We start from the raw sequence: 27497 nt of genomic DNA, 5'->3' as shown, positions 1-27497 counted from the left end.
AGTGCAGAGCCAGGAGTAAGCCCTGAGAACAGCTAGGTATGACACCAAAACTTAAAAAAAAAAAAAAGATAAACGCTATCTTGCTTCACTTTTTAAAAAAAATAATCATTCTTGTGACACAGTTCTATACAGTGCTCATATCACTGTGGTCCATAGCTCACCAAAGAAAATGCTAATGTGAGCTGAAGATAAGAAACTAGAAATTGGGGCTGGAGCGATAGCACAGTGGGTAGGGCATTTCCTTTGCACACAGCCAACCCAGGTTCGAATCCCAGCATCCCATATAGTCCCCTGAACACTGCCAGGAGTAATTTCTGAGTGCAGAGCCAGGAGTAACCCCTGAGCATCGCCGGGTATGACTCCAAAAGAAAAAAAAACAAAAAACAAAAATAACTAGAAATTACATATAACAAAAACGGAATTGTCCCTCTCTGGGTTCACCTGAATTCTACCTATGAAACAGATTCCCTGAATTCTACCTATGGAACGTAAGTCTTGTAGACATCCTGGTGTGGACAAACAGTTGGTTGTAGAGGTTGATAGAGGAAGTGGGGGGTGGGTGTCATAAGACACCAGAAGAAGGACCCCAGTATGGAAGGCTGAGAGACTGACAAACACTCAACCTGAGAGAGAGAGAGAGAGAGAGAGAGAGAGAGAGAGAGAGAGAGAGAGAGAGAGAAGCCATCTGCCAGACAGTTCCAGAACACCTTTTGTCTCCCAAAGTGCCCCTCCTAAAACTCAACCTAAACTACAGGAAGGGATGAAGTATATGGTGTGAAGCAGAAAATGATTCTGCTAATTCCTCCCCCCATCACTAAGCCCAAGGCAGGGTGAAGGCAGGGAGGGCGATACTTTAGAAAGAGATTCTATACTTACTACACTTGCATAGTATGTGGAACCCTGGGTTCAATGGCGGGAGAGAGAGAGAGACCCAGGGGGAGGGGAAGCAAGAGAGGGAGGGAAGGGGTTTAGAGAGAGAAGGAAATGACAGAGGAGAGTGGGTTTAGAAAGCAATACTTAGGAGTAAAGCTGCTTTTGTCTGCACTTTTCCTACTGTAGCTCATACCATCACATAACAAATGAATTACATTTTACATAGCACCTTCAAGACTTAGCATTGTATGTCATTCACCTCTGGGTAAACCTGAATTAAATATGTTCTCAATGAAATTGAGACACACAATCAATAAAATGGAAAGGCAATTCTTATAGAAAGGCAAATTCTTGTAGAATTAAAAAAAAGTTTGCAGATCATATATTTGACAAAGGGTTTATCTCCAAGTATGTAAATAACGCCTATAACTCATAATAATGAATCAAATAACCCAATTAAAAAGAAGGCAAAGGAATTTAACAGACATTTCTCCAAAGATTATGTACAAACAGCCAGCGAGCATCTGAAAAGATGTTCAACATCACATATCATTAGAGACATCAAAAGCACGGTGAAATGTCATCTCACACCTGTGAGGATGGCTACTATATTAAAGAAAAAATTATCTGCAAGGAATTGGATATATTAGAACCCCGTGCACTGCTAGTAGGATTGTAAAATGCTGCAACTTTTATGAAAAACTGTATGGTGATCTTCAAAAACAAACCTATCATATGACCCAGAAATCCCATTTCTAGGTATATATCTCTAGTAATTCAAAGAAATATTTTCATACTGATATTTATAGCAGGATTATTCACAATAGCCAAAAGATGGGATCCCCAAAATGACTATTTAGGGATGAACCAGGTGTATAAATATACTGGAAATTGTTGACTTTTGCAGGGGGTGGCAGGGGTCAACCAGCCATACCCAGGGACCACTCCTGGCTTGTATGCCAAAGGGATCACTCCTAAAGGTGTTTAGAAGATAATTCAGTGCTGGGGATCATACCTAGGCCCCCCACATACAGAACATGCAACTTAGTCCTCTGAGCCACGATTCCGGCCTTAGTCAGCCTCAAAAGGAAAGACACTCTTTCCCATCTTACAGCATGCATGAACCTAAGCTTCAGTGAAATAAGTCAGTCAAAAGAGAAAAATAATGTATAACTTCATTTATATGAGGTGGCTACGAGGGCAGGAAGAGGGTGGTGTGTGTGTGTGTGTGTGTGTGTGTGTGTGTGTGTGTGTGTGTGTGTGTGTTGGAGAATTACTATTTAACAGAGTTAGAGCTTCAGTTTTGCCCGAAGAAAATTTCTGAAAATTTGTCTTACATATGACTATCCTTAAAACTACTGAACTTTATGTTTACAAATGCTAGAACAGAAAATTTCATGCTCTGTTTTGTTCTGTCTTTCTGCTGTTTGGGGGGGCTACACCTGACAATGTACAGGTGTGACTCTCAAAGATGCTCCGGGACCAGAGAACCAGCAGTTCTATCCCGGCCTTCCACCAGCAGAGCACATGCTCAAGCCCTCTGAGTGATCTCCCTCGTCCTCTTCTGTGTTTCTTTTCTTTTTAAACTGTTACCACCATTATAATAAAAGACATTAGAAGTGATTTTTGGTGGCCTAGATGACCTAGTTATCAAGTAAATACAAGACACATATTTATACAAGACACACATAGGTTAATAGTTGGAAAGATTCTAAAATTCTAAAAATTCTAATACTGGTGAGGATAGAGTAGATCTAAACATTACTAGAACAACAAGTTACTGGAACATGTTCTAAATATTCACATATTGAAGCAGCATCCTATTTCCAAAGGAATACGTGGAATAATTAATAGGATACACAATCCAGAAATATATACAATGACATTTTGAATATGACATGGGTGGTATTTCCAATTGTTAGGGGGAAAGATTAAATATCCAATAATTGATGCTGTGACAGCAATTCAATAATTGAATTGTGACAAATATTCAAGAGGGTCCATACTTCCTACCTTTCACCAGGGTATCTACAACTAGATGCTTTCCTATTTTAGTATTATGGCATACTATGTGTCTTGAGAGGCTTTCCCAACTCAACTACATTCTGAGCTTTTAGCACAAAGAAAAGGAAAATCCTGAAGGCAATTAAAAAGTAAAAATTACATGAGTTGTGGCTGGAGAGATAGTACAGAGGGCAGGACACTTGCTTTACCTGTGACCAACCCAGGTTCAGTCCCCAGCACTCAATATGATGTCCCAAGCCCTGCCAGGAGTGATCCCTGAGCATCACCAGGTATGGCCCACACCAACCTCCCCTCTGAACAAAAACAGAACAAAAAAAATTAGCAAGTTGAAATCTGGGTGGAGGCATGACTAGGAACTAATGTATCAGAGCAAACTGGCCCAAGCAAACACGGTGAGCTTAAAAACAGGATCTCTCTCAGAGGATCCCAAATCCTCTGAGGAACCTAAAAGGTTGGTACTTCCCCCAGTTCCTGGTTGAATCAAACACAAATCCTTCCAGAAGATTCCAAACCATACCCAGTCTGACTTCATAACTGGTTCAACCAAACACGAGCTACGATCATTAGCACCACAACATCAGGAGAAGCACCAATGAAATGATCCATTTTGAGTAAGAGGCAGCAGAAGAAATGCGTGACAGATTAGAACCCCTATGTCACCACATGACATTTTTGTATTTCACATTTACAGCCAGATGTGGCCCAACCCCTACCCCAAACAATGAAATGGGGGGAACCCCAAATCAAAAATGAAGTACTTCTGGAAAAAAAGAAAATGACCCCAGGAAATGGTGAGATGCAAGAAGGAAAAGCCAAAAACAAAGCAAAAAGCCTGGTAAATCTAAATGGAAAATCTTCGTATGTAACAAAAAAGATAACAATGTGTGAAATTTTAAAATAACTAAAACTATGGCTCATAAATAAAGACCACGGTCATAGAACAGCTGAAGACCAGTGTTGTGAGTGTTTAAAAACCATTTCCAGAGGGCAAAGACCCTTGATTTATAATGTTGCTCCATTCCCACGGTATCTTCTTCCTCTTTCACTGATTTCAAACTACCAAAGTAATATCACTAAATATGCCCTTGAAAAGGAATGCTAATAATTAGCTCTTGTGAATCTGTGCGAGGCAGCCTAGCACACCTGCCGAAGATTCTAATATGAGTCAAAATGGGAATTATGACTTTAAGTGTTGTAGGGGTCAGAGCAATCATATAGTGGGTAGAGTGTTTGCCTTGCATGCAGCCGACATGGGTTTGCTCACTGGCACCACATATAGCCAAGAGTGATTCCTGAGCACAGAGCTAGGAGTCAGCCCTGAGCACTGTTAGGTATGGACAAACTTCCCATCCCGCAAACAAAAACAAATCAAAAAGAACATATAGTAAATTTCAAGGTCAATAAACAAAAGAATAGAAAAAAGTCAACAAACATCTAACCCAGTAAGGAGAAAAAATGGAATAAGGAACAGAGCACACAAAGGGAAAACACTAAATTTTTTAAATGGGAGGAAAGAAAAACAGAGAATTGAAACAAATATGAAATGCAAAATAGTTTGAATAAATCAACAGTCCCAATAAAATAAAGGATCAAACATGCCGTATTATAAAAAGATAATTTTTTTCCCCAAATATCAATCAACAATGTGGGCTTAAAAGAGAAATGTCTGAAACATAAAGATATATTGGTTGAAAAATAAAACTATATAAGGCAGATATAATTAAAAGTAAGTTGAAAGCATTTCTAAATATTAGATAAAACAGATTTAAGGCAAAAGTATTATTAAAATAAAAGATTAATAAGTGCTGAAAAAGGTTCAATTCAGAAACTATTAAGTTTAAAAGCATGTCTACAGATAATAAAACCGACCTGTAGATAGATACATTGATGAAATTTACAAATTGGAAGTTGAAAGATCCTATGGAAGATAACAACCTCCTCTCTCAATTTTAATACATCAAGTAGACAAAGATAAAGACATATCTGAACAACACAACAATTAATCTTGATTTAATGGACATGTATAAAACAGTAGGCTCAATTAGATACACAATTAGGTCACAAATTAGTAAAAAAAAAAAAACTAGAAAAACACCACATGATTGGAAATTAAGAAACACACTTCTACTTTTGTCTCAGGCCAAGAAGGAATAATACAGACAACAGCCTGAAAAGGAAGCAAAAACAAATCAGGCAAAATACACAAAATACTGTCCAGACAACAGACAACAGATAACAAAGGACTGTGAGCCCTAAGAGATGCGAACTCTACATCTTACAAATGCCCAGAATACCAGCTTGGAGGAGAAAGAACCATAGTTGGTTTGGGGGTTGAGGGGCAGGAATTATTCTTTTTAAGACCAAGTCTTATGGAGGAGACAGGCATAGAGAGAAAACCCAGAAGCATAAGGAGGCAGAAGGGTTTCCTACTGACTCATCAGTGTGGGGCAGTGAGGAAAGTCCCTGAGGTCATGAGAACCACTGAAAGAAAGGGACCTTGGTGCTCACAAGGGACGGTGATAGTGTCTGCTTCCACAAGCTAGACTGAAAAGACTCAATTCCAGGGGGCCAGAGGTAGAGTAATTCCACAGGTCTTGATGAGTGGGCAATAGTCTCAGAGGAGCTGGAGTGATAGTACAGCGGGCAGGGCATTTGCCTTGCAAAAGACCGACCCAGGTTCAATTCCCAGCATCCCATATGGTCCTCTGAGCACCAATAGGAGTAATTCCTGAGCACAAAGCCAGGAGTAACCCCTATGCATTGCTGGGTGTGACCCAAAAAGAAAAAAAAATTGTCTCAGACTGCTGCTATGGGTACAGCTAATAAATCGTATAAGCCAGACACAAGGCTCAAGTGCTGAGGCTGGAGAGAGGTTCAAAAGTGGCACCGCACATGCCTAACATGTGTAAGGTCCCGAGTTTCCCAGTACATGTCTTTCCACCTGGCTTAGCCCTGGTGAGAATCTCTGCAATGGCCAGGGTGGGGGATGCACTAACACTGGAAGTGGTTCCAGGCCCTTCAAGGTCAGCTGAAGGAAGTCCCCACCTCAGAGAGAAAAAAAAAAGACCAAAGTGTTTCTGAGACACTGAACTGCATTCCTGAACAAAGCTCAGGAGATTACAGAACACAAAAATATCTCCCACTCCAAAATATTTTTTAAAAATTGTAATAGTGGGCTGGAGAAATAGCATAATGGGTAAGGCCCTTGCCTTGCACATGGCCAACCCAGCTTTGATTTTCAGTATCCCATATGGTTCCAGGGTGCCAGGGGTAATTCCTGAGTGCAGAGTCAGGAGTAAACCCAATGCATTACTGGGTGTGTGGCCCAATAACAAAACCAAAAAAAAAATTACAATACCTGACATCCAATCATAGATTAGTAGGTGTGCAAAAATGCAAAAGTAAATAAATTATAAAATATGCCTTAGGACAATGATCAATCAACTGAAGCTGACCTAGATCAGAAACAAATGTTAGAATTAACAGAAAAGAACAGTGAAGCGTTATTATGACTCAATTTGATAAAGTTTAAAAACTTAAGTAGACAGAAGATTAAAAAGGATACTAACCCAGGTTCAATTCCTCCGCCCCTTTTGGAGAGCCCTGCAAGCTACCGAGAATATCTAGCCCGCATGGAAAAGCCTGGCAAGCTACCCGTGACGTATTTGATATGCCAAACACAGTAACAAGTTTCACAATGGAGACGTTACTGGGCCCGCTCGAGCAAATTGATGAACAACGGGAGGACAGTGACTACTCAAATTTGTAGAGAGGAAAATTAAAATGTCTAGGGGTCTGAGAGATATTACAGTGGGAAGGGTGTTTGCCTTGCATGTGGCCGACCTGGGTTCAATCCCCCAATCCCTGGCATCTCATATAGTCCCCAAGTCTCGTAAGAGTAATTCCTGAGTGCAGAGCCAGGAGTAACCCCTGAGCAGCATCTGGTGTGGCTCAAAAACAAACAAACAAAAAAAGAAAACTACAATGTCTAAAGTAAAATAAGATGGGAGTCATCCTTCACGCCCTACCGAGGTCACCAGTTGCCCCCCACGAGCGGCTCTCCGGCACGGCCACAGCCCCAGAAGCACAGAAACCAGTCTCTTAATTATCTGATCCTCAGTAGAAATACTTCCAGGGTTAATAAATAAAATAGCAGAAATCCAAAACCGCGTGACATCATTTAATTCTTGAACCCAGCTGTAGAAAGCAAATCATTTCACAATGCTTTTTCAGCATGGCTGATTTGGGGGTGGGGTGGGGGGTAAAGTCTAAATAATAATGGTGCAAATTTTTTCAAAACAATGAAGCTAGTCAAAGTAGACAGAGTGTTAACTAGAATTCATCTACCCCACAGACATGGGGGGGTTGGGGGGGGGTTATTGGGGTTCTTCGTGGTGAAAAATAAGTATTGGTAAAGGGAAATGTGATTGATATTTGCATGACTGAGACCTAAACCTGAAAGCTTTGTAACTTTTCCCACAGCGATTCAATAAACAAATAAATAAATTTAAAAAAAAATAAGATGGGAGTGATAGCAGTGGACACATTGAAGAAGATTCTTTTTTTTTTTTTTTTGCTTTTTGGGTCACACCTGGTGATGCTCAGGGGTTACTCCTGGCTTTGCACACAGGAATTACTCCTGGCGATGCTCGGGGGACCATATGGGATGCTGGGAATTGAACCCGGGTCAGTCGCGTGCAAGGCAAACGCCTTACCTGCTGTGCTATCACTCCAGCCCCAGAAGACTGATTAAGTGCACAGCAGTAGTACACTGCACTGTAGCACTGTCCTCCCGTTGTTAATTGATTTGCTTGAGCGGGCACCAGTAATGTCTACATTGTGAGACTTGTTGTTACTGTTTTTGGCATCTTGAAATCATCACGGGTAGCTTGCCAGGCTTTTTTGCCGTGTGGGCGAGATACTTGCAGTAGCTTGCCGGGCTTTTCGAGAGGGGCGGAGGAATCGAACCTGGGTCGGCGGTATGCAAGGCCCTACCTGCTGTGCTATCGCTCCAGCTCACAGCAGTAGTAAGTATACAAAATAAAAAAGAAACAAGTAATTCAAAAAACATGTAAGAACTACTAGTGAGTGGTAGGAAACCTCACAGTTGAGTTTATGGATAATTGGAGATCCTAAAGAGGGTACCAGAAAACATATCTGAAAAACAATGGTCAGAAACTCCACAAATCTAATGAAAACTATAGACTCCAAGACTTAAAAAGATTAAACACACACACACACACACACACACACACACACACACACACACCATACCATATATGTGCACACATTCCCTCCCACACAGACACAAAGTAAATAACATCAAGGCATGTCATAATCAAGTTGCTAATGTTGAATAATAAATAGAAAATCTTTAAAAAAAAACTATGTTGGGGCCAGAGCAATAATCCAGTGCTAAGGGAAGGGTGTTTCCTCTGCATGCAGACAAGCCGGGTTCAATCCCCGGCATCTCACATGGTTCCCTGAACACTGCCAGGAGTAATTCCAGAGTGCAGAGCCAGGAGTAACCCCTGAGCATTACCAGGTGTGACCCAAAAAGCCAAAAAAAAAAAAAAAGCTAGATGGTCAGGGACGTAGCTTAGTGGTAGAGCACTTGCCTTGCATGGGTGAGGCCCTGGGTCTGGGTCTGATCCAGTCACCATGAAATAGCAGCTAGAGATAAAAGTGTATATATGTGTGTGTATGTGTATATACATACATTCTTTACATATATATGAACTCATAAAAGGTAAAAAGGTAAAGGCCCTCCTGTTGATCATCGATTTGCTCGAGCGGGCACCAGTAATGTCTCCATTGTGACACTTGTTACTGTGTTTGGCATATCGAATACGTCATGGGGAGCTTGCCAGGCTCTGCCGTGCGGGCGAGATACTCTCGGTAGCTTGCCGGGCTCTCCGAGAGGGGCGGAAGAATCGAACTCGGGTCGGCCATGTTGGCTGCGTGCAAGGCAAACGCCTTACCGCTGTGCTATCGCTCCAGCCCATATAATCAAATATAACAATCATCATATATGTCAGATTTCTCAACAGAAACTCAAGGGAGAAGATAACAGAGGAATCTCTTAAAACACTAGCAATCGACCTAGAAATCTATACCCAGCAAAAAAAAAAATTTAATGCAAAAAAAAAATTGGGAGATAGCTCAGTGGCTGGGCTGGAGCAATAGCACAGAGGTAGGGCGTTTGCCTTGCACTCAGCCAGCCCGGCCAAGCCGGGTTCGATTCCTCCGCCCCTCTCAGAGAGCCTGGCAAGCTACCCGTGACATATTCAATATACCAAACACAGTAACAAGAAGCCTCACAATGGAGACGTTACTGGGCCCGCTCAAGCAAATTGATAAACAGGAGGACAGTGACAGCTCAGTGGCTAAAGCGCCTTCCTTGTAAAGCAGGAAGCTGAAAGTTGAACTCTGGTGCTGCCCATATTACTGAGTCCACCCCTGGCAACTCTGCTGCCTGAGATCCCTGGGACTGTTAAGTGAGGTGCAGCTGTGCTGCAGTCAGACATGTGAGCCCCAAACCTGAAGGAAGACGCTACCACCTCCCAAGCCCCCTTGCCCCAGCAGGTGATGCAGTGAAAAATATGTGTGAATACCACAGCCAGGGCTGGAGCGATAGCACAGCAGGTAGGGCATTTGCCTTGCAAGCGGCCAACACGGCCAATCCAAGTTTGATTTCCCCACCCCTCTTGGAGAGCCCGGCAAGCTACCAAGAGTATCTCGCCCGCATGGAAAAGCCTGGCAAGCTCCCTATGACGTATTCGATATGCCAAACACAGTAACAATTGTCACAATGGAGACGTTACTGGGCCTGCTTGAGCAAATCGATGAACAACGGAAGGACAGTGACAGTGATCACAGCCAGGAGCTTGAGAGAGAGCACAAGAGCATGTGTGTAAGCACTGCAACCAAGCACATCTGGCAACCTGAGATAGGAACCCTGCATGCACCATGAAAAACGTTGGAGCACCATAACCCATAACCCACGTGTGTGAGAGTCTTCTTATTTTTGGGTCATCTGGGTTGCACCTGGTGGTGCTCAGGGGTTACTCCTGGCTCTGCACTCAGGAATCAACCCTGGTGGTGCTCAGAGGACCATAAGGGATGCTGGGGATCGAACCCGGATCTGCTGTGTGCAAGGCAAATGCCCTATCCACTGTACTATCATTCCCACCCCTTTGAGAGACTTCTGCTGATCACAACAATAACAGATGGATGGAATAAGTAAAAAGAACCAGAAATATTATAGAAAAATAGTAAATATTATAGTAAAATATTAAAGGACACCTTGAGGTATATTTGAAAAAATGATGCTGGGTGGAAATCTGTATCTACAGAAAAGAATGAAGAACACTGGAAATGGTGACTACAGGAGTAGATATAGAGAACAAGCATTCACAGTTTTGCTCATAAGCCAGCAGAGGAGATAAAACGGAATAGTAAGAGTACCTGTAGCACTGTAGCACTGTCCTCCCATTGTTCAAGCGCGCACCAGTAATGTCTCCATTGTGAGACTTGTTGTTACTGTTTTTGGCATATTGAATACACTCCCCGGGAGCTTGCCAGGCTCTGCCGTCCAGGCGGGATACTCTTGGTAGCTTGCCGGGCTCTCCGAAAGGGACGGAGGAATCGAACCTGAGTCATCTGCGTGCAAGGCAAACACCCCATTCGCTGTGCTATTGCTCCAGCCCACAAAGTAATAATGGAAAAAATTAATACTTACAAGAGTACCTAAAAACTGTGAAAGACTGAAACAAAGAACAACAACAAAAAAGACAGAATGGAAAGTCAAATATCGAGGTTGGAGTGATAGCACAGTGGGTAAGGCATTTGCCTTGCACGTAGCCGACCCGGGCTCGATTCCCAGCATCCCATATGGTCCCCTGTGCACTGCCAGGAGTGACTCCTGAGTGCAAAGCCAGGAGTAACCCCTGAGCATTGCCAGGTGTGACCCGAAAAGCAAAAAAAAAAAAAAGTCAAATATCACCATATTAAAACAGCATAGACAAATGGCACAAATATCCTAATTAAAAGCCTGAGACTGTCGAATTGGGTTTTAAAAAATTATAATTAGGGGGCTGGAGCAATAGCAGGTAGGACATTTGCTTTGCATGCAGTCAGCCCAGGTTCAATTCCCAGCATCCCATACGGTCCCTCAAGCACCACCAGGAGTAATTCCTGAGTGCATGAGCCAGGAGTAACCCCTGTGCATCACCAGGTGTGACCCAAAAAGGAAAAAAAAGTTATAATTACAAGCTGCTTATTAAAAATGCACCTTGTGAACCACAGCAATAGTATAGCACACAGGGAACTTTTCTTGCATGCAGTGGACCCAGGTTCAATCTCTGACACCAAATATGGTCTCCTGAGCCTCACCAGGAGTGATCCTTGAACACAGAACTAGGAGTAAGCCCTGAGCACTGCCAGCTGTGAACTCAAAAAAAAAAAAACAAAATGCACCCTAGAGGCAGGAGAAACAATACAGTATGATGGGGCTGGAGTACAAAAAGTAAGGCATTTGCCTTGCATGCAGCCAACCGGGGTTCAATCCCCAGCACCCCATATGGTCCCCTAAGCACCACCGGAGTCATTCTTGAGTGCAGAGCCAGGAGTAACCCCTGAGCATCACCAGGTGTGGCCCAAAAACAAACAAAAAAGGGACAGGGAGCTTTGTTGGCACACAGCCTAGGTTCAATCCTCAGTACCCCATATGGTTCCCTAAGCCTTCCAGGAGTAATCCCTGAGCAAAGAGCCACAAGTAAACCCGGAGCACAGCAGGAGGGGCCCCAAAACAAACAAGATACACCTTACATATAAAGACACAAATGCGTTAAAAGTAAAAAGATGAGGGGCTGGAGCGATAACACAGAGGATAGGGCATTTGCCTTGCACATGGCCAGCCCAGGTTCAGTTCCCAGCATCCCATATGGTCCCCTGAGCACTGCCAGGAGTAATTCCTGAGTACAGAGCCAGGAGGAACCCCTGTGCATTGCCAGGTGTGACCCAAAAAGCAAAATAAATAAATAAAAAGACATTTAAAAAAATGTAAAAAGATGAAACTTACACTAATACAAGAAAGCTAAGGTGGGTGTATTAACATTAAAGTATATTTCATGGGCTCATGATAAAGGGATCAATTAAATGACATAAAATGCAAAAATTCTATTTCCCTAATAACACTATTCCAAATCATATAGATCAAATAGAAACTCAAGGAGAACACAAATTCCCATTAATAGTCAATGATTTTAATGCCCTTCTCCCAATAATAGAATCAATGTGCAGAAAGTCAGCCAGGATATATTAGACTCACACAACATTATCAACTAACTTGCTTGATATTTATAGAACCCTCCACCCAACAACAAAAGACTATAAATTCTTTTCAAGTACATACAAAACATTTACCAAGGTGGGCTTATTTTGGAACATAAAAATAGTCTCAAAAATTAAAAATTACCCAAGAGGTACAAAGTTCATGTTTTTCAATACAATAGCATCAAATTGGAAACCAATAATGATAAAGTTCCTAGGAGAATACCCAAATTTTTGGAAACAAAGAAACAAATGAATCAAAGGCAAAACAAGCTCATGAGGGAAATTAGGAAGTATTTTTGGGGTCAGAAAGATTATACAGAGATTAAGTTGTTTGCCTGGCAGTTGGCCAATCCTGGTTCGATTCCTGACACCATATATGGTCCCCTGAGACTGTCAAGAGTGATCCCTAAGGACAAAACTAGAGGTAAGTCCTGAGCATAGCCAGGTGTGGGCAAAAAACAAAAAACAAAACAAAACAAAACAAATTTTAATTTAATGGAAATGAAAACCCAACGGTGTGCCGCTAATGCAATACTGAGGAAGAAACACATGCAATAAAAGCATACACCTGAGCTTGTCCACTCCAGGAAACCAGAAAAAGTAAGAAAATTAAACCCAGAAGAAAAAAAACTAATAAACCTCAACATAGAAAATTCAAAAAACAAAATAAAAAAGAGAAAAAATCAATGCAGAAGTTGGTTCTTTCAGAAACTCAGTAACATAAAACCTCTAGCCAGACTGATCAAGAAAGAAATATGGACACAACTTGCCAATGTTATAAATGAACGCAGTCATCACTATAGATTCTCGGGATATTAATTAAAAGAATAGGGAATAATAAAAGCAATTTCCTGTCACAAGTTCAATACATGGTAAGAAATGGGAAAATTTTGAAAGATACAAACAACTAGTTCATTCAAGAAGCAGATCATCGATTTTATTATTGATATTTAAATTACGGTTAAAATACTCTCCTGAAGAAAACTCCTCTTCCAGAGGCTTCACTGGTGAATTCTAAAAGGCATAGAAGGAAGAAACAAAACATTCTAGTAAACTTTGCTCAAAAACTGAAGTGAGGGGGCTGGAGCGATAGCACAGCGAGTAGGGCGTTTGCCTTGTACGCGGTCAACCCAGGTTCGAGTCCCAGCATCCTGTATGGTCCCCCGAGCACCACCAGGAGCAATTCCTGAGTGCAAAGTCAGGAGTAATCCCTGTGCATTGCCAGGTGTGACCCAAAGAGCGGGAGTGTGGGGGGGGGGGACTAAAGTGGAGAAAGGTCTAGGAAGACAGCTCAAAGGACTGGAGCACATGCTTTGAAGGGGCTGGGGCCCCCAGCACTGGATGGGCCCCCATGCTCTGCAGGGAGAGACCAGCAAATACCTCACTGAGAGTAGTAGACCCTGAGCACAGTCAGGTGTGGCTCAAACACCAAGTCAAACCAAGTCAAACCAAACTGGGAAACAGTACGAGGTGTAAGGCACAGGCCTAATATGAATCGGACCCAGACTGATCCCAGCACCTCCTGGTCCCCAGAGCATCCAGTGTGCAGCCCGGGAGGCTATGCACAACAGTGGGCATGGCCTGGGGGCCCCTGAGGACTGCTGGGAGGACCGGTCAGCCCTGGCACCACAGATACTGCACAGCAGCGCGCACTTTGGTTTCTGCAGATTGGCTGAGATTCACTGGAAGGCCCTACCAGGGATACAACGTTTTATTTTTAAGTAAATAAATGAAACTTTTCAAGTCACATATTTCATGTGCATTTTATTGCTTGTCAATTTGATAATAATACATTTAGCTTAAAAATAAAGCAGAGGAAATACACTTGCTTTCTTTTCTTTTCTTTTCTTTTTTGGCTTTTTGGGCTATACCCAGGTGGCACTCAGGGGTTACTCCAGGTTCTTGTGCTCTGGAACTGCTCCTGATAGTGCTCAGGAGATCATATGGGATGCTGAGGATCGAACCCGGATCAGCCGAGTGCAAGGCAAACGCCCTCCCCACACAACTATGGCCTGGTCCTTCTGTTTCCTTTCTTTCTTTTGCTTTGTTTCTCTTTGGATGGAGAGATCCCAAGGATCAAAGCCATAAGGCATGAACTCTCCTGGAGAGCCATATCCTTGGTTTAGAAACACACTTGTAGTTTTTAAAATTAATATGTCTACTGAGGAATCAGAGTTTAGAATACTATCGAAGTGTTTATAGTTACAGAGCTACTATCGAAGTACACTTGAAAACAGCCCGGATATTAGAGAGAAGTTATAGCAGAAATGTGCCATTCAGGGGCTGGAGCCACAGTCCAGTGGGTCAGGTGCTTATCTTGCACACAGCTGACCTGGGTTTGATCCCCTGAGCCCCACCAGGAGTGATCCCTGAGCTCAGAGCCAGAAATACTCCCTGAGCACGACTAGGTGTGGCAAAAAAAAAGTGCCAATCCATAGAAGCAGAGTGATTATGAAAACGTGAGATACAGGATGGGTAGGAGAAATAGTACAGAGGGGTCGGCGCTGGTAAAACAGGCACCCAACCCTGGTCGGATCCCTAAGCATCACCAGGGGTAACTCTTAAGCACAGAGCTAGAAATAGTCCCTGAGCACTACCTGGTATGACCCCAAATGCAAAAGTTAAAAACAAACAAGCAGGGTCCGGAGCGATAGTACAGTGGGGAGGGTGTTTGCCTTGCATGCAGCCGACCTGGGTTCAATCCCTGGCATACCCATATGGTCCCCGAGCACCACCAGGAGTAATTTCTGAGTGCAGAGCTAGGAGTAACCCCTGAGCATCACAGGGTGTGACCCAAAAAAGCCCCAAACAAATAAGCAAGAAAACCAAAAAACAACAAGCGAACAAAAAAGACCCCAGAGGGGCTGGAGTGATAACACAGCGGGTAGGGTGTTTGCCTTGCACGCAGCTGACCCGGGTTCAATTCCCAGCATCCCATATGCTCCCCCGAGCACCGCCAGGAGTAATTCCTGAGTGCATGAGCCAGGAGTAACCCCTGTGCATTGCCGGGTGTGACCCAAGAAGCAAAAGGAAAAAAAAAAAGACCCCAGAAAAATAAAAAACAACTCTTAGTAATTTTCTTTAGCCTGATGAAATATACCTAGCTACAAAATAGCTAAAGGAACATATTAAATGATAAAATGTGGAATGCAATATATCTTAAAAGAATGCCCACCGCCACTGGTTATAGCATTATTGTCCTAATGCAACGAAGTACAAAGGATAACACATATAAAATTTGATAGGAAAGACAAAATAGTCATTATTTGCTAAGGTGGCTGCCTATATAGAAAACAATGAAGCAAATCTAAAGACAAAAATTCACCCAAGAGTCAATTGCATTTATCTATGTAATCAACAGAGTTAGGAAACCTAAGAGGAGATATCACTTGCAATAGCAACAAAACGGTAACTGTACCTGAATGATTCAGACCCTCACTACTTGTTTCCTCAAAGATTTGGCCTACTGAAACCACCCCCTTTAAAACAGCACCTTGGGGGAGTGGGAGATAGTACCTTAGGCAAGGTGCTTGCCTTGCACATGGCCAACCTGGTTTGATTCCTGGCATCACATGTTGTCCCCTGATCCCTACTAGGAGTGATCCCTGAGCACAGAGCCAGGAGAAAGCCCTGAGCACTGTTGGGGGCTTTCTCCCGAACAAAACAAAACAAAATTTAAAAAATCTCTAGGCAGGAAGTGAGCTCAAAGCTGGGCAGTGAGCTTTGCATTTGAGAGCTTGGTATTCAATCCCCAGCACCACCAGTCGGTGGTATCCCCCTGAGTACCATGCTGGGAGCAGTCTCAGAGCACTGCCAAACACCAACCACAATGGTCCCAAACAAAAACAAATTATAATAAAAGTGAAATTTGGGGTGGAGTGAGGATGTGGCTCAGCACTAAGAGTCTGGGCTCCACCACCAAACAAATAAATAAATACTTGAAATAAACTTCCCTATCAAAGGATTAGCTATCTAGGATTTACAAAGACTATTTAAAATTTTTGGGGAAAAAAACTCTAAAAGATTCAAAAAGAAAAACGAGTAAAAGAAAATAAAAATGCTTAGTAAGAAATAATGCTGGGGATATTGGTGGTGGGAAATGTACACCAGTAAAGGGATGGGTGTCAGAACACTATATGACTAAAATCCAAATATGAACAGCCTTGCAACTGTGCATCTCACTGTAATTCAATTAAAAATAAATAAATAAATGAACTTTTAGAAAAAACAATGCAGGGATTGGTACAATAGTACAGTGGGTACAGTGGGTAGGGTGCTTGCCTTGAACTCGGCCGACTTGGGTTCGATTCCCAACAGCCCATATGACACCCCCCCAACTAGCCCCACCAGGAGTGATCACCAAGCACAGAGCCCAGAGTAACCCCTGAACATTGCAGGGTGTGACCTAAGCTCCCTCCAAATAAAATAAATAAGAGAAATAATGCAAATACCAAATAGATGACTGAAGGAAGTTCAATTTCACTAGAAATCAATTATTAAGTAAGCAATAGCACCGCGGTAGGGTGTTTGCCTTGCACACAGCCAACTTGGCCAACCTGAGTTCGATTCCTCCACCCCTCTCTGAGAACCTGGCAAGTTACCGAGAGTATCTTGCCCGCACAGCAGAGCCTGGCAAGCTACCCATGACGTATTCGATATGCCAAACACAGTAACATCAAGTCTCACAACGGAGACGTTACTGGGCCTGCTCGAGCAAATCGATGAACAATGGGAGGACAGTGCTACAGTGCTACAGGTGAAGACATATTGTGGGATGCAGGGGTGCAGGGTCGGGCAAGGGGTTGGGGGTTCAGGGGTCGAGGCAAGGGGAGTGCTACTCAGCAAGACCAGCCTGACCTTGGCTTGGCACGTGGGTCGAAAGCATGGGTTAAGACCTGCCAATGCCAGTCCTAGGTTTATACATCAAACAAGCCCTTGTACCTATTCAAATTAGGAGACACAAACAAGAGTGTTCAGAGCTTGTGGTGCTTATCACAGTCAAAACCAAATACAACGAACTCCAGCTAAAAATAGCAATAAAGAAATATCTTTAAAAAACACAATGGCGAATTTAAAAAAAAAAAAGAAACAACTCATCACAACCTGAGATTATTTTTACGAAGTTACACAACCACGCTGAAATTAACATAGGGTTTAAGATGACACTGTTGCTGGTAAATTAATGTTTAAAGAGCAAGGTCATAATCCACACAGAACTCTTCCTTATTTCCTTTAGGAGAGGGGTGGGCAGTACTGTGAGACAGGAAAGGGACCCAGAGGTGACTTCAAGGGTGTTTTTAATCTTCTCATTTTAAGTTGTTGGCAGGCTCACAGGTGCACATTGATTACTATGCTTCATAATTTCTATGTTGTTATAATTTTCATTTGTATGTATCATAGAGGGCATATTGACAATTTCTTTTTTCAAATGGCTCAAATATTTAAAGGTAAATAATGGTGTTTTAGGGGCCAGAGCGATAGCACAGCAAGTAGGGCTTTTGCACCACCAGGAGTAATTCCTGAGTGCAGAGAGCCAGGAGTAACCCCTGAGCATCGCCGGGTGTGACCCAAACAGCAAAAAAAAAAAAAAGATGTTTTAAATGGTATCAGAAGATGGGGCTGGAGGGGTATATAGTGGGTAGGGTACTTGTCTTGCAATTGGCCGACCCGGGTTCGATCCCCGGCATCCTACATGATTCCCCCGAGCACTGCCAGGAGTGATTCCTGAGTGCAGAAACAGGAGTAACACCTTAGCAGCTCCAGGCATGGCCCCCAAACAAACCCCCAAACAAAGGAAAAATCCAGAGTCCTAAAATATTGAGAAATTGAGAACTTTTCACCATCAACAAAGTTAAAAAGAGGGTTTAGAGAAATAGTACTGTGGGTAGGGTACTTCGCTTTGCATGTGGTCAACCCAGGTTTGATCCCTGATACCCCATATTGTCCCCTGAGCCCTACCAGGAGTGATTCCTGAACCCAGAGCCTGGAGTGAATTATAGCCCTGGAAAAAAGTTTAAAGGTAACTAACTAGGAAACAATTATGTGCAATTTATAACAAAAGGCTAGCATCCTTAATCTCTACTATTACTACTACTCCCAATTAACAACAAAAGTCAATCAATTCTTTACAGAAAAATTAACAAAGGACAAAAGCAGACAGAAAGGAAAATACCAATAAAACGTAGGCTCCACATGTGGGGAAGAGAAATAGACTTTATGAGGATGTCAAAACTCATTTATATCATGCAGAGAGATGAAGGACATGACAACCTCTGCAAGCTGCAGCCATTTCTCACCCTGAGATCACCTGCCTGCACTCCTTGACGATTTTACTTCTAATCACTTACATGCTCTTGAATGCTGGTCCTGTGATATACCATATAGATAATTCATGCAACAACCTTCTCCATTCCTTAAGCATCTCTCCTATCTCCACCCTAGCTTAGAACCGATAAAAGTCATCCCTAAATAATCCCACCAACAAAAAACTCCCTGTCCAAACACTTTCCAACCTCCTGATCAACCTCCTTCTAGTACCTAAATTCTCTGGTCCCTTCACAGTATGTTTCTTTCATCCTGCCTTCTCTTTTTCTTTTCTTTCTTTTTGGGTCGATCGATAGCACAGCGGGTAGGGCGTTTGCCTTACACGCAGCCAACATGGCCGACCCGAGTTCGATTCCTCCGCCCCTCTCAGAGAGCCCGGCAAGCTACCGAGGGTATTCGATATGCCAGACACAGTAACAACAAAGTCTCCAATGGAGACGTTACTGGGCCCGCTCGAGCAAATCGATGATCAACGGGAGGGCCTTTACTTTACTTACTTTACTCCTGGCTCATGCACTCAGGAATTACTCCTGGCAGTGCTCAGGGGATCATATGGGATGCTTGGAATCGAACCCGGGTCAGCTGCATGCTAGGCAAACACCCTACCCACTGTGCTATCGCTCTAGCCTCTTCTCTTTGTTTTCTTACTCTCCTCTCCACATCCATCTTAACTTCCTTGTTCATTTGTTTGTTTGTTTGCTTTTTGTGGGGGACACACCTGGTGGTACTTAGAGCTTAAACGCTGGCTCTGCACTCAGGATCACTCCTGCTGGGCTCAGTGGACCATACTGAACACCAGGTGAGCCACGCAAGGCAAGGCCCCGCCCACTCTACTGTATCTCCCTGGCCTTGGCTTTGTTCCATTTTTTAAATCACTCTAGCAAACACTTTGTTTTGTTTTGTTTTGGGTCCACAACTGGCAATGTTCAGGGATTACTCTTGGCTGTGCACTCAGGAATCACTACTGGCAGTGCTCAGGGGACCATACGGGATGCTGAAAATCAAACCCAGGTTGGCTGCCTGCAAGGCCAGCACCTTACCCATTGTACTGTCTCTCCCGCCCCACCCTGGCAAAAGCTTTTCACTCTCTCGCCCATTCATGTTTTTAATGGACTCAATAACCCCCCAATACTGGTTCTTTTTGACCATCGCTCATCCATCTGCATCCAGGCAGCAGAAAGTTCTTATTAGAAACACAGGACCACAAACCTCACACAGGCACTTTGCACAATCAGACACAATGTCCATGACCCATTCGCTCTCCTGTCCATCTCTTACTCTAGTGTCTCCCTCTTAATTTCTCATCCTCATTCCTGGAGAAAACCAAGCAAGCAGACAAGAACATCCATAACTGGATGTACTTTTGGACACGCCCATTTACCTACACCTGCACCTGGGTTCTCCTGAATACCCCCATGGAGAGCTGCTTCTGAATGCAGCTGAGACTGGCCTCCTGTCCCTTCCATGCACAAGATCACAAGCCCTTTGCTTGCCATAGGATGTTGCTCGAGCCACTCTCCCATCTCTTGCATCACTATATTTCTCTTTCCTGTGAGTTTTCCTCATCAGTGTCTCAATAAGCTATTTTTTTTCTTTTTTGGGTCATACCTGGCGATGCACAGGGGTTACTCCTGGCTCTGTACTCAGGAATTACTCCTGGCGGTGCTCAGGGGACCATATGGGATGGTGGGAATCGAACCCGGGTCAGCCGCTGTGCAAGGCAAATGCCCTACCTGCTGTGCAATAGCTCCAGCCCCATCAATAAGCTACTTTTTTCTTGGTCTTTTCTGTGTTCCTCCTTCCTTGTCCCCTTGATCCCTTTGGAGCAAAATTCAATTCCTCTGTTCAGTGTTTCAGGTCTCTCTTTTACATCTCTCTTATATCCTTCTCTCTCTCTTATTTTTTTTGTGGGGAAGTTGATGCTCCGGAGTTACTCCAGGCTCTGTGTTCAGGAATTACTCCTGGCAGTGCTCAGGGGATCATACGTGATACTGAGAACTGAACCCGTCAGCCACGTGCAAGGAAAACATCCTACCCACTGTAGCATTGCTCTGCTCACACCGCCCCCCCCCATACCCACTTTCTCTCACATCTCTTCCTATCTGACTTTTGGCCCAATACTCCACTGAAATGGCTCTTGTTAAGGTCGAGAGACAATTCTTAGTCTATCATCTGTGGAGCAGTGTTTGAGGCAGCTGATTATTGCCTCTTGGGGGAATGTGTTCTCATCTAGGCCCCCAGGACACAACACTCTGATTTCCTTGTACTTCATGGGCTGTCCAATCTTGTTCCCCTTGGCTGGTTCCGTATCTCCGTGACCTCTAAACACTGCAAACTCTGGGATTCAATTCTTAGGCCTCCTCTATTTTCTATCAACACTCACTCCCTTGGTGATTTCATTCATTAAAGTTTCTATCTGCAGCCTGAGCTTTTCCCTGGAGAACCACACTCATATTTTCATCTGCTCTCCCGGTCCCACTTGGATATTTGGTAAGCATCTTCAACATAACGTGTCCAGGGGGTGGAGTGATTCCCTGTGTGCAGAGCAGGGAGTAAGCCTTGAGCACAGCCGGGGGTGCCTTCTCCCCACCGCAGCCAAAAAAGCCTCAACAACACCACAAAAATAACATGTCCAAAACCAAACTCCCAGTCTTTTATCCTCCCAAGCCTTCTCCTCCTCTTCTCATAAATGGAATTTCTTTCTAAGTTGCTTCAGTCGGAAAGTCTGAAGATGCTTTTGACTTCACTTCCTCTATTTCTCTTTCCTTCCATAACAAATCCTTCATTTCTGCCTCTGAGACATATACAGAATCCCTGGGGCCAGAGAGAGGGTACAGTGGGTAAGGAGCTTGCCTTGCATATGGACAACCTGGTTCAGCCCTTGGCACCCCACATGGTACCTTGCACACCACAAGAAGTTATCCCTAAGTACAGAGTCGGGTATAAGACCTGAGCACAGCCAGATGTGGCCCCCAAATGAAAACTACCAGAATGCTGCTGTTCCAGACACCCTTTATCACACCTGGCCTCGGCCTGACTCGTCTCCCTGCATCTACCTTTGCCTCCCACATTTGCTTTCTACACAAGAGCTAGAGTGAGACTGCTCAGACACAAATAAGGTCGTGTCAGTCCAACTACAACCTCCCCTCTCCCCCATGACCAATCACAAGGCTTCCATGGCGTTCAGAATACAAACCAGCATCTTTACAGGGGCCCCCAGCTTAGCCCTGCGTGCAGCCCCCAAAGATGCCACAGTTTTGTCTTCCTGCTCTACCCTCGTTCCTGATGTTCTCACCCCCCTGCGCCTCCCTCCAGGCACCGGGGCCTCTGGCTTTGCCTTGAGGAAGGCTCCTGCCTACAGAGAAGCTTCTCCCAGATGCACACAAGCTCCACTTTCATTTTATAACATTTTATTTAGTCATGGTGAGTTACAAAGTTGTTCATGACTGGGTGTCAGGCATACAATGTTCTAACACCCATCCCTTCACCAGGTCCACTCCCCTCCACCAATGTCCCCAGTTGTCTGCTGCTCCATACACCCTTTGGTGTATGTTTCATCAATGTCCCTCTCACCCACCAGCCTGCCTCTATAACAAGCACTTTTAAATAATTCTTTTGCTACTGTGGTTTACCATCCTCTTGCCGATAGGGCTCCACGCACGACACTTCAGCACCCTTCAGCTCCCCATCCTCCTCCCGCTGACCACTTCCCTGCACCACTGCTGTAGCGCTCTCTTCCCTGAGTTCAGTTCCTTCCTATGCCTCTCTTTCTTACTTCCTTCAGCTGTCGGTTCAAATGTCATCTTTTGGGGGCAGTGAGATAGCTCAGAGATCAGGGGCACTTGTTGCAGAAGCAAAGACCTGCGTTTCATCCCCAGCACTGCATGCCCCCCCGGCTCCCAGGAACTACTGAATATGGTTCTAGTGACCCCTGAGTCATGCCATGTGTGGCCCTAAAATTGAACCTTCTGGCCCATTTATCCCAGTACATCTGAGAGCGGTTCCCAAATGCCCTGAGCACTGCTTTAAAAAATGGCATCTTAAACCATAACACCCAAAAGGAGAGAGAGAGTAAGAGAGAATGTGCCTGCCACAGAGGCAGGGGGGGATGGGGTGGGGGTGGCGGGAGGGATACTGGGAACATTGGTGGTGGAGAATGGGCACTGGTGGCGGGATGGGTACTCAATCATTGTGTGATCACGAAAAGTTTGTAAGTCTGTAACTGTATCTCATGGTGATTCATTCAAATAAATAAATGAATACAATTAAAAAATAAAAAGGGCTGCAGGGGCTGGGAAGATAGTATAGTGGGTAGGGCGCTTGCCAACCAACCCAGGCATCCCATATGGTCCCCAAGCACAGTCAGAGTAACTCCTGAGTACAGAACCGGGAATTAGTCTGAGCACTGCCCAGTGTGCCCCAAAACAAAACAATGAAAAAAAGAAAGTGTGTGAAGTGTATGTGAGTGTGTGTCAGGGTGAGTGTATACTTGAATGTGTGAGTGTGTATGTGGGTGAGTTGTGTGTGAATGTGAATGTGAGTGTGTATATGTCAATGTAGGGGAGTGTTGAGGATGTGAGAGTGAGTGTGTGAATGTGGATATGTGTGTGTGTGTGTGTAAATATATGTGAATGTGGATGTGTGTGTGTGTGGGTAGGGGGGTATAAACGTGTGTGAATATGAATGTGCCCCAACAAAATAAAACTACAACAAAAATCGTACAATGCAGCACCTCCTGGTACTCTGATCTTGCCTGGTGATTTTTCTTTTCTCCCATGCCAGGTTATTTATCCTTTTATCTATTATGACTATTGTTTCCTCTTCTTCTTTGATTTTTTTAGAGGAGGCCTAAACAGGGCTCAGGGGTCTGGTGGCTACTCCCAACAGTGTCTGGGGTCCACCAGCACTATCCCTGGCGGTGCTGAGTTGGAGCCATGTGGTACCAAGGATCAAACCTGGGGCCCAGCACATGCCAGGCATATTTCCCCAGACTCGACTTTGGTCACTGGCTAATCTAAAGCATATAGAAAGGACCCTGGCACCAAGTAAGTACGAAAAAAATTATTAGTTGAATGAATAAGCAACATGCTGACTGATTAGAGTGTGTGTGACAGGGATTCTCAAGATTGCCGGCAGGAATGTCAACTGAGATCATCTCTGTCGAGGATAAATAACCATCAGATTAAAAACTGCCTAGTGATTGTCTTTTTCATACACGTGCAAAATAACACATAGACAAAGTCATTTGCATGTTTTATCCTTGAAAAAAAATCCCAAAGGTCCACACGTCCAGTAGCAAATGTGCACTATAAATTACAATCCATCCACAATGAAGTAATTTACAGAAGCAAACAATTTTCTTCTTATGACCTTGGATAAGCTACAGCTTTTGATATTTTTTAGAGAAGAAGAATGGTGACAGACATGTGTAGGTGGCACTACTGGACAGAAATCAAGAGAATGGTGGCCCCCAAAACATCAAACTGCATTTCTGGTCCATGCCTCAAGTCTCTGGAAACCTCAAGAGCTGCGCCAGCTTGCCTGTGGGGCTGACAGTGGACAGGAGAGGCAGAGGTGGGGCCTTTGTCATAAACCCTTCGAAGCTTCTTGAGCTTTTGTGCCTTGTGACTATAATGTGTTCAAAGAGGCTTTGTTTGGGTCTGGAAAGATCTCTAGGATACAGCGTTACCAGGAACAAATGGCAACAAGGGGATAGGAAGGATGGGAGCTCTGGAGGACGGGAGCACAGGGAAGGACCAGGAGGGGGGTTCTGGGAAGGACAAGGAAGGGAGCTCTGGAAGGACAGGGGGAGGGGGTAAGTGGGTGCAGGGTGACTTGCCATTACTTGTTCCTTTTGTGTTTTTTGAATTGTGTACCTTGTGTAAGCGCTTCCCATTCACAGATAAATAAAATCATCTCAAAACTGGTGGGAGAATGCTTTTCACATACAGCTGTGGATAACTGTCTGGCTGACAGTATTTCCCGTGTTTTTAAATGGAGGAGCAGGACCCTTGGAATATTGAGTCTCCAGCACAGGGTTCGACAGTGGAGGACCACCGTCCAGCCTCGCCACCAGGCCCACATGGAGGCCCCAATCCATGGCAGCCCCTCTCCATGTCCAGTCTGCTCCGGACTCGCCCTGCCTTCCAGGCCCCAGTCCTGGATACAACCCCTCAGCCTGCCTGGCTCCTGCGAGAAGGCCCCCAGGGGATTTACTGGGTCCCTGGTTGGTGACTCGATGGTGTCTGAGCTTCCTTCCACTCACAGCCATCAACAGGGTGAAGGAGGACAGGGAGGTGCCACAGTGCTCTGCAAGTGACCACGCTGCCCTGGCCCTGCAGCCTCCAGGCCCCACCCCCAGTCGGTACCTGTCAATAATGACCGGGTCGGAGGGTGTCTCGTTCCGGTTCCCACAGCTCTTCCGGTCACAGCATCGGCTGAAGAAAAGATGAGGAGAGAGGAAGGAGGAAGGGAGGTGGGAGAGAGAGATTACAGTCTGTGTTTGTACATGTGGTGGAAGTGTGTGGTGTGAGCCTGTGTCATGCACATGCTGTGTATGTGTGTGTGGTGTATTTGTGGTGTTTGTGTGGTGTAGGTGTGGTATGTGTGTGGTATAGTGTACATGTGCAGTGGGTGTATGTACACAGTCTATGTTGTGTAAGTGGTGTATCATGCTTGTGGTGGTGTGGAGTGTGTATGGAGTGCATGGGTGTGTGAGCTGTATATGTGTGTGTGTGGTATGTGTATGCTATGGGTGGTATGTGCATGTGTGTGGTATGTGTGCAGTGTAGATGTATGCTATTGTGTGATATCATGTGTGGTGTATGTGGTGCAGTGTATGTATTATGCATGTGTGTGGAATGTGTGGTATGCATGTGTGCCGTATATGTGGTATGTATAGCATGTGTGTATATATGTGATATATGTACATGTCTATGATATGCATGCGTGTAATGTATACGTGTGTGGCATATGTATGTGCCATGGGCATGCATGTGTGTATGTGGTGTATGCATTCACATGGTATGTGTGGAACATGTGTGCATAAGTATATGCATATAGTTTATATGCAGTATATATGTGTGAGGTGAGTATATATAGGAGACGTGTATGTATGTGGTGTGTGTGTGGTGTGTGTATGTATATGGTGTGTGGCGTGTATATATACAGTGTGTGTACGGTGTGTGCAAGTATATGGTGTGTGTGTGGTGTATGTATATATATGGTATGACTGTGTTGTGTGCATGTATATTGTGTGTGTGTGTGTGTGTGTGTGTGTAGCATGTGTGGAATGCTGATGGCCTGCCCCTGGCTATGGCACCTGAGTCGGAGCAGCTCCCTCCCGGGCCTGGGAGAAAGGCCGTGAGGGTCCCTCACAGGGAGGGAGTTGCGAGCATGGCCTGAGGGAACCCTGGCCAGGACACCCTTGTCCCCAAGACAAGGTCCCAGAGAGGTTCGGAAGGGACTGGCTGCTGGCCACCAGCAATGTTTCTCTTCCAGGGAAAGCATGTGGTTCCTGGCTGATGGCCGCGGACCGATGGGGTGCCCAGTGCCCCAGAAGGCTCCCCCTTGTCACCAGCCCTCCCCTAGGTGGGCACAGTCCACATCAGAGCTTCGAAAGCCATGCTCTCTCCCTGCCGGAGCAGCTGACCTAGAAATGCCCGGCCCAGGTCCCCCACCTGTGGCAGGGAGGTGCCCTGAGTTCGCCAGGGAGCAGCCCGGTTTCCTTCCTGCAGCTCTGAGCTGCACGGGAGCCGCCCTCCGGGGCTCCCCTGAGCATTGTTAGTTAAGCTTCCTTACAAAAACACTCACATAAACAGGCCAGGCTAATGGGGCCTCAAGGACCCTCTCCCCCTGCCAGCTTGGGGCCCTGGGGCCTCCCTCAGCCCGCCTCCCCCTGCCAGGCTCCCCCAGGGGGCGGGGGGCGGGAGGGCAGGCGGTGGCTGTCCCTGGCAACCTCTGGGCCAAGGGGCAGAGTGTGGGTGCCAGCCCGCCTCACCTGCACATGATCTCGTGGGTGAGCAGCACTCGGCACATCTCGGGGTTCTTGTCCTGCCCCTCGTAGATGATGGCCTGGGGGAGTGGAAGGAGGCTCCTCTCAAGTCCCCGCCCACCCCCCAGGAAGACATGGGCACCTGGAGGACCCCAGAGTGCAAAGCAGGAGCTGGAGGCCTGGGACCCCTGCCAGAGCCCACCTCCGTGGGGGGAAGCGTGGTCAAAGGAGGCTGCAGATTCCATCTGTGCACGGGCTGCTGAGAGTGGGCTGTGCCCGCCCCCTCCCACACCGCCTCTGGCTTCCGCTCGCTGACCTGGTCTCTCCAGCCTGTGCTGCCAATGGATGGGCTCATCCCAACCCCACCCTGCCCCGTCCCCAGCCTCGGGCTGAAGGAAGCGTCAGCTCCACGCCCATCACCCACCCTGCCAGGACGCCAGCACGGATTCCCCCTAGCTACAGACCTGGCCTCTGAGTTTGCAACACCCAGGGGCCTCCCAAATGAAGCCCCCCACTGGTGGCCTTTCTCTCTGGGCCCCCTTAACTCCACACTCGTCTCCCCACAATCCCATGGTACCACTGCCTGGCCCGCCTGGGAGACTGTAGTAACCACAGACCTTCCAGAAAGGAGTCACTCGTTCCCCCCACTGGGGCTGGTGGGAGCTGCCAGAGGCCCTGAAATGGGGGGACCTGGGAGGGGGGTCCCATCTCTGCCTGCAACAGGTGTGAGGCTGGGCCCCTCCTCACCAGCAGGACCCTGAGACTGGGGGGATGCTTCCTCGGCAGACTCTCCCGGGGCTCAATTGGGTTCTGATTCCCTGGGGTTCCCAGGGTGCACACTTCTGAGTCCCTTTCCCACCAGCGGCAGCCCTGCACCCCTCTTTTACTGGGTCAGTTCACTCACCCCCCTGCAACCCCTGAGGCTGGCTACCAAGGACACGGCTGG

General features: G+C 45.4%; 1 protein-coding gene across 4 annotated transcripts in view; it reads right to left on the bottom strand.

Annotated features, from left to right (window-relative positions):
- The window catches only part of EBF4 (EBF family member 4), a 76384-nt gene that overhangs the window by 33698 nt on the left and 15189 nt on the right, over positions 1 to 27497 (bottom strand). For all 4 annotated transcript variants that reach the window (XM_056121345.1, XM_056121344.1, XM_056121341.1 and 1 more), the window contains exons 6-7: positions 26558 to 26631; positions 24927 to 24995 (exon numbers count right to left, since the gene is read on the bottom strand). In XM_056121345.1, the coding sequence (XP_055977320.1) occupies positions 24927 to 24995; positions 26558 to 26631 (143 nt within the window). The remainder of the gene's footprint in view (positions 1 to 24926; positions 24996 to 26557; positions 26632 to 27497) is intronic.

Source organism: Sorex fumeus, unplaced genomic scaffold, assembly GCF_029834395.1.
Source record: "Sorex fumeus unplaced genomic scaffold, SorFum_2.1 ptg000044l, whole genome shotgun sequence".
Lineage (NCBI taxonomy): Eukaryota > Metazoa > Chordata > Mammalia > Eulipotyphla > Soricidae > Sorex > Sorex fumeus.
This window is presented reverse-complemented; position numbering and strand designations above follow the sequence as displayed.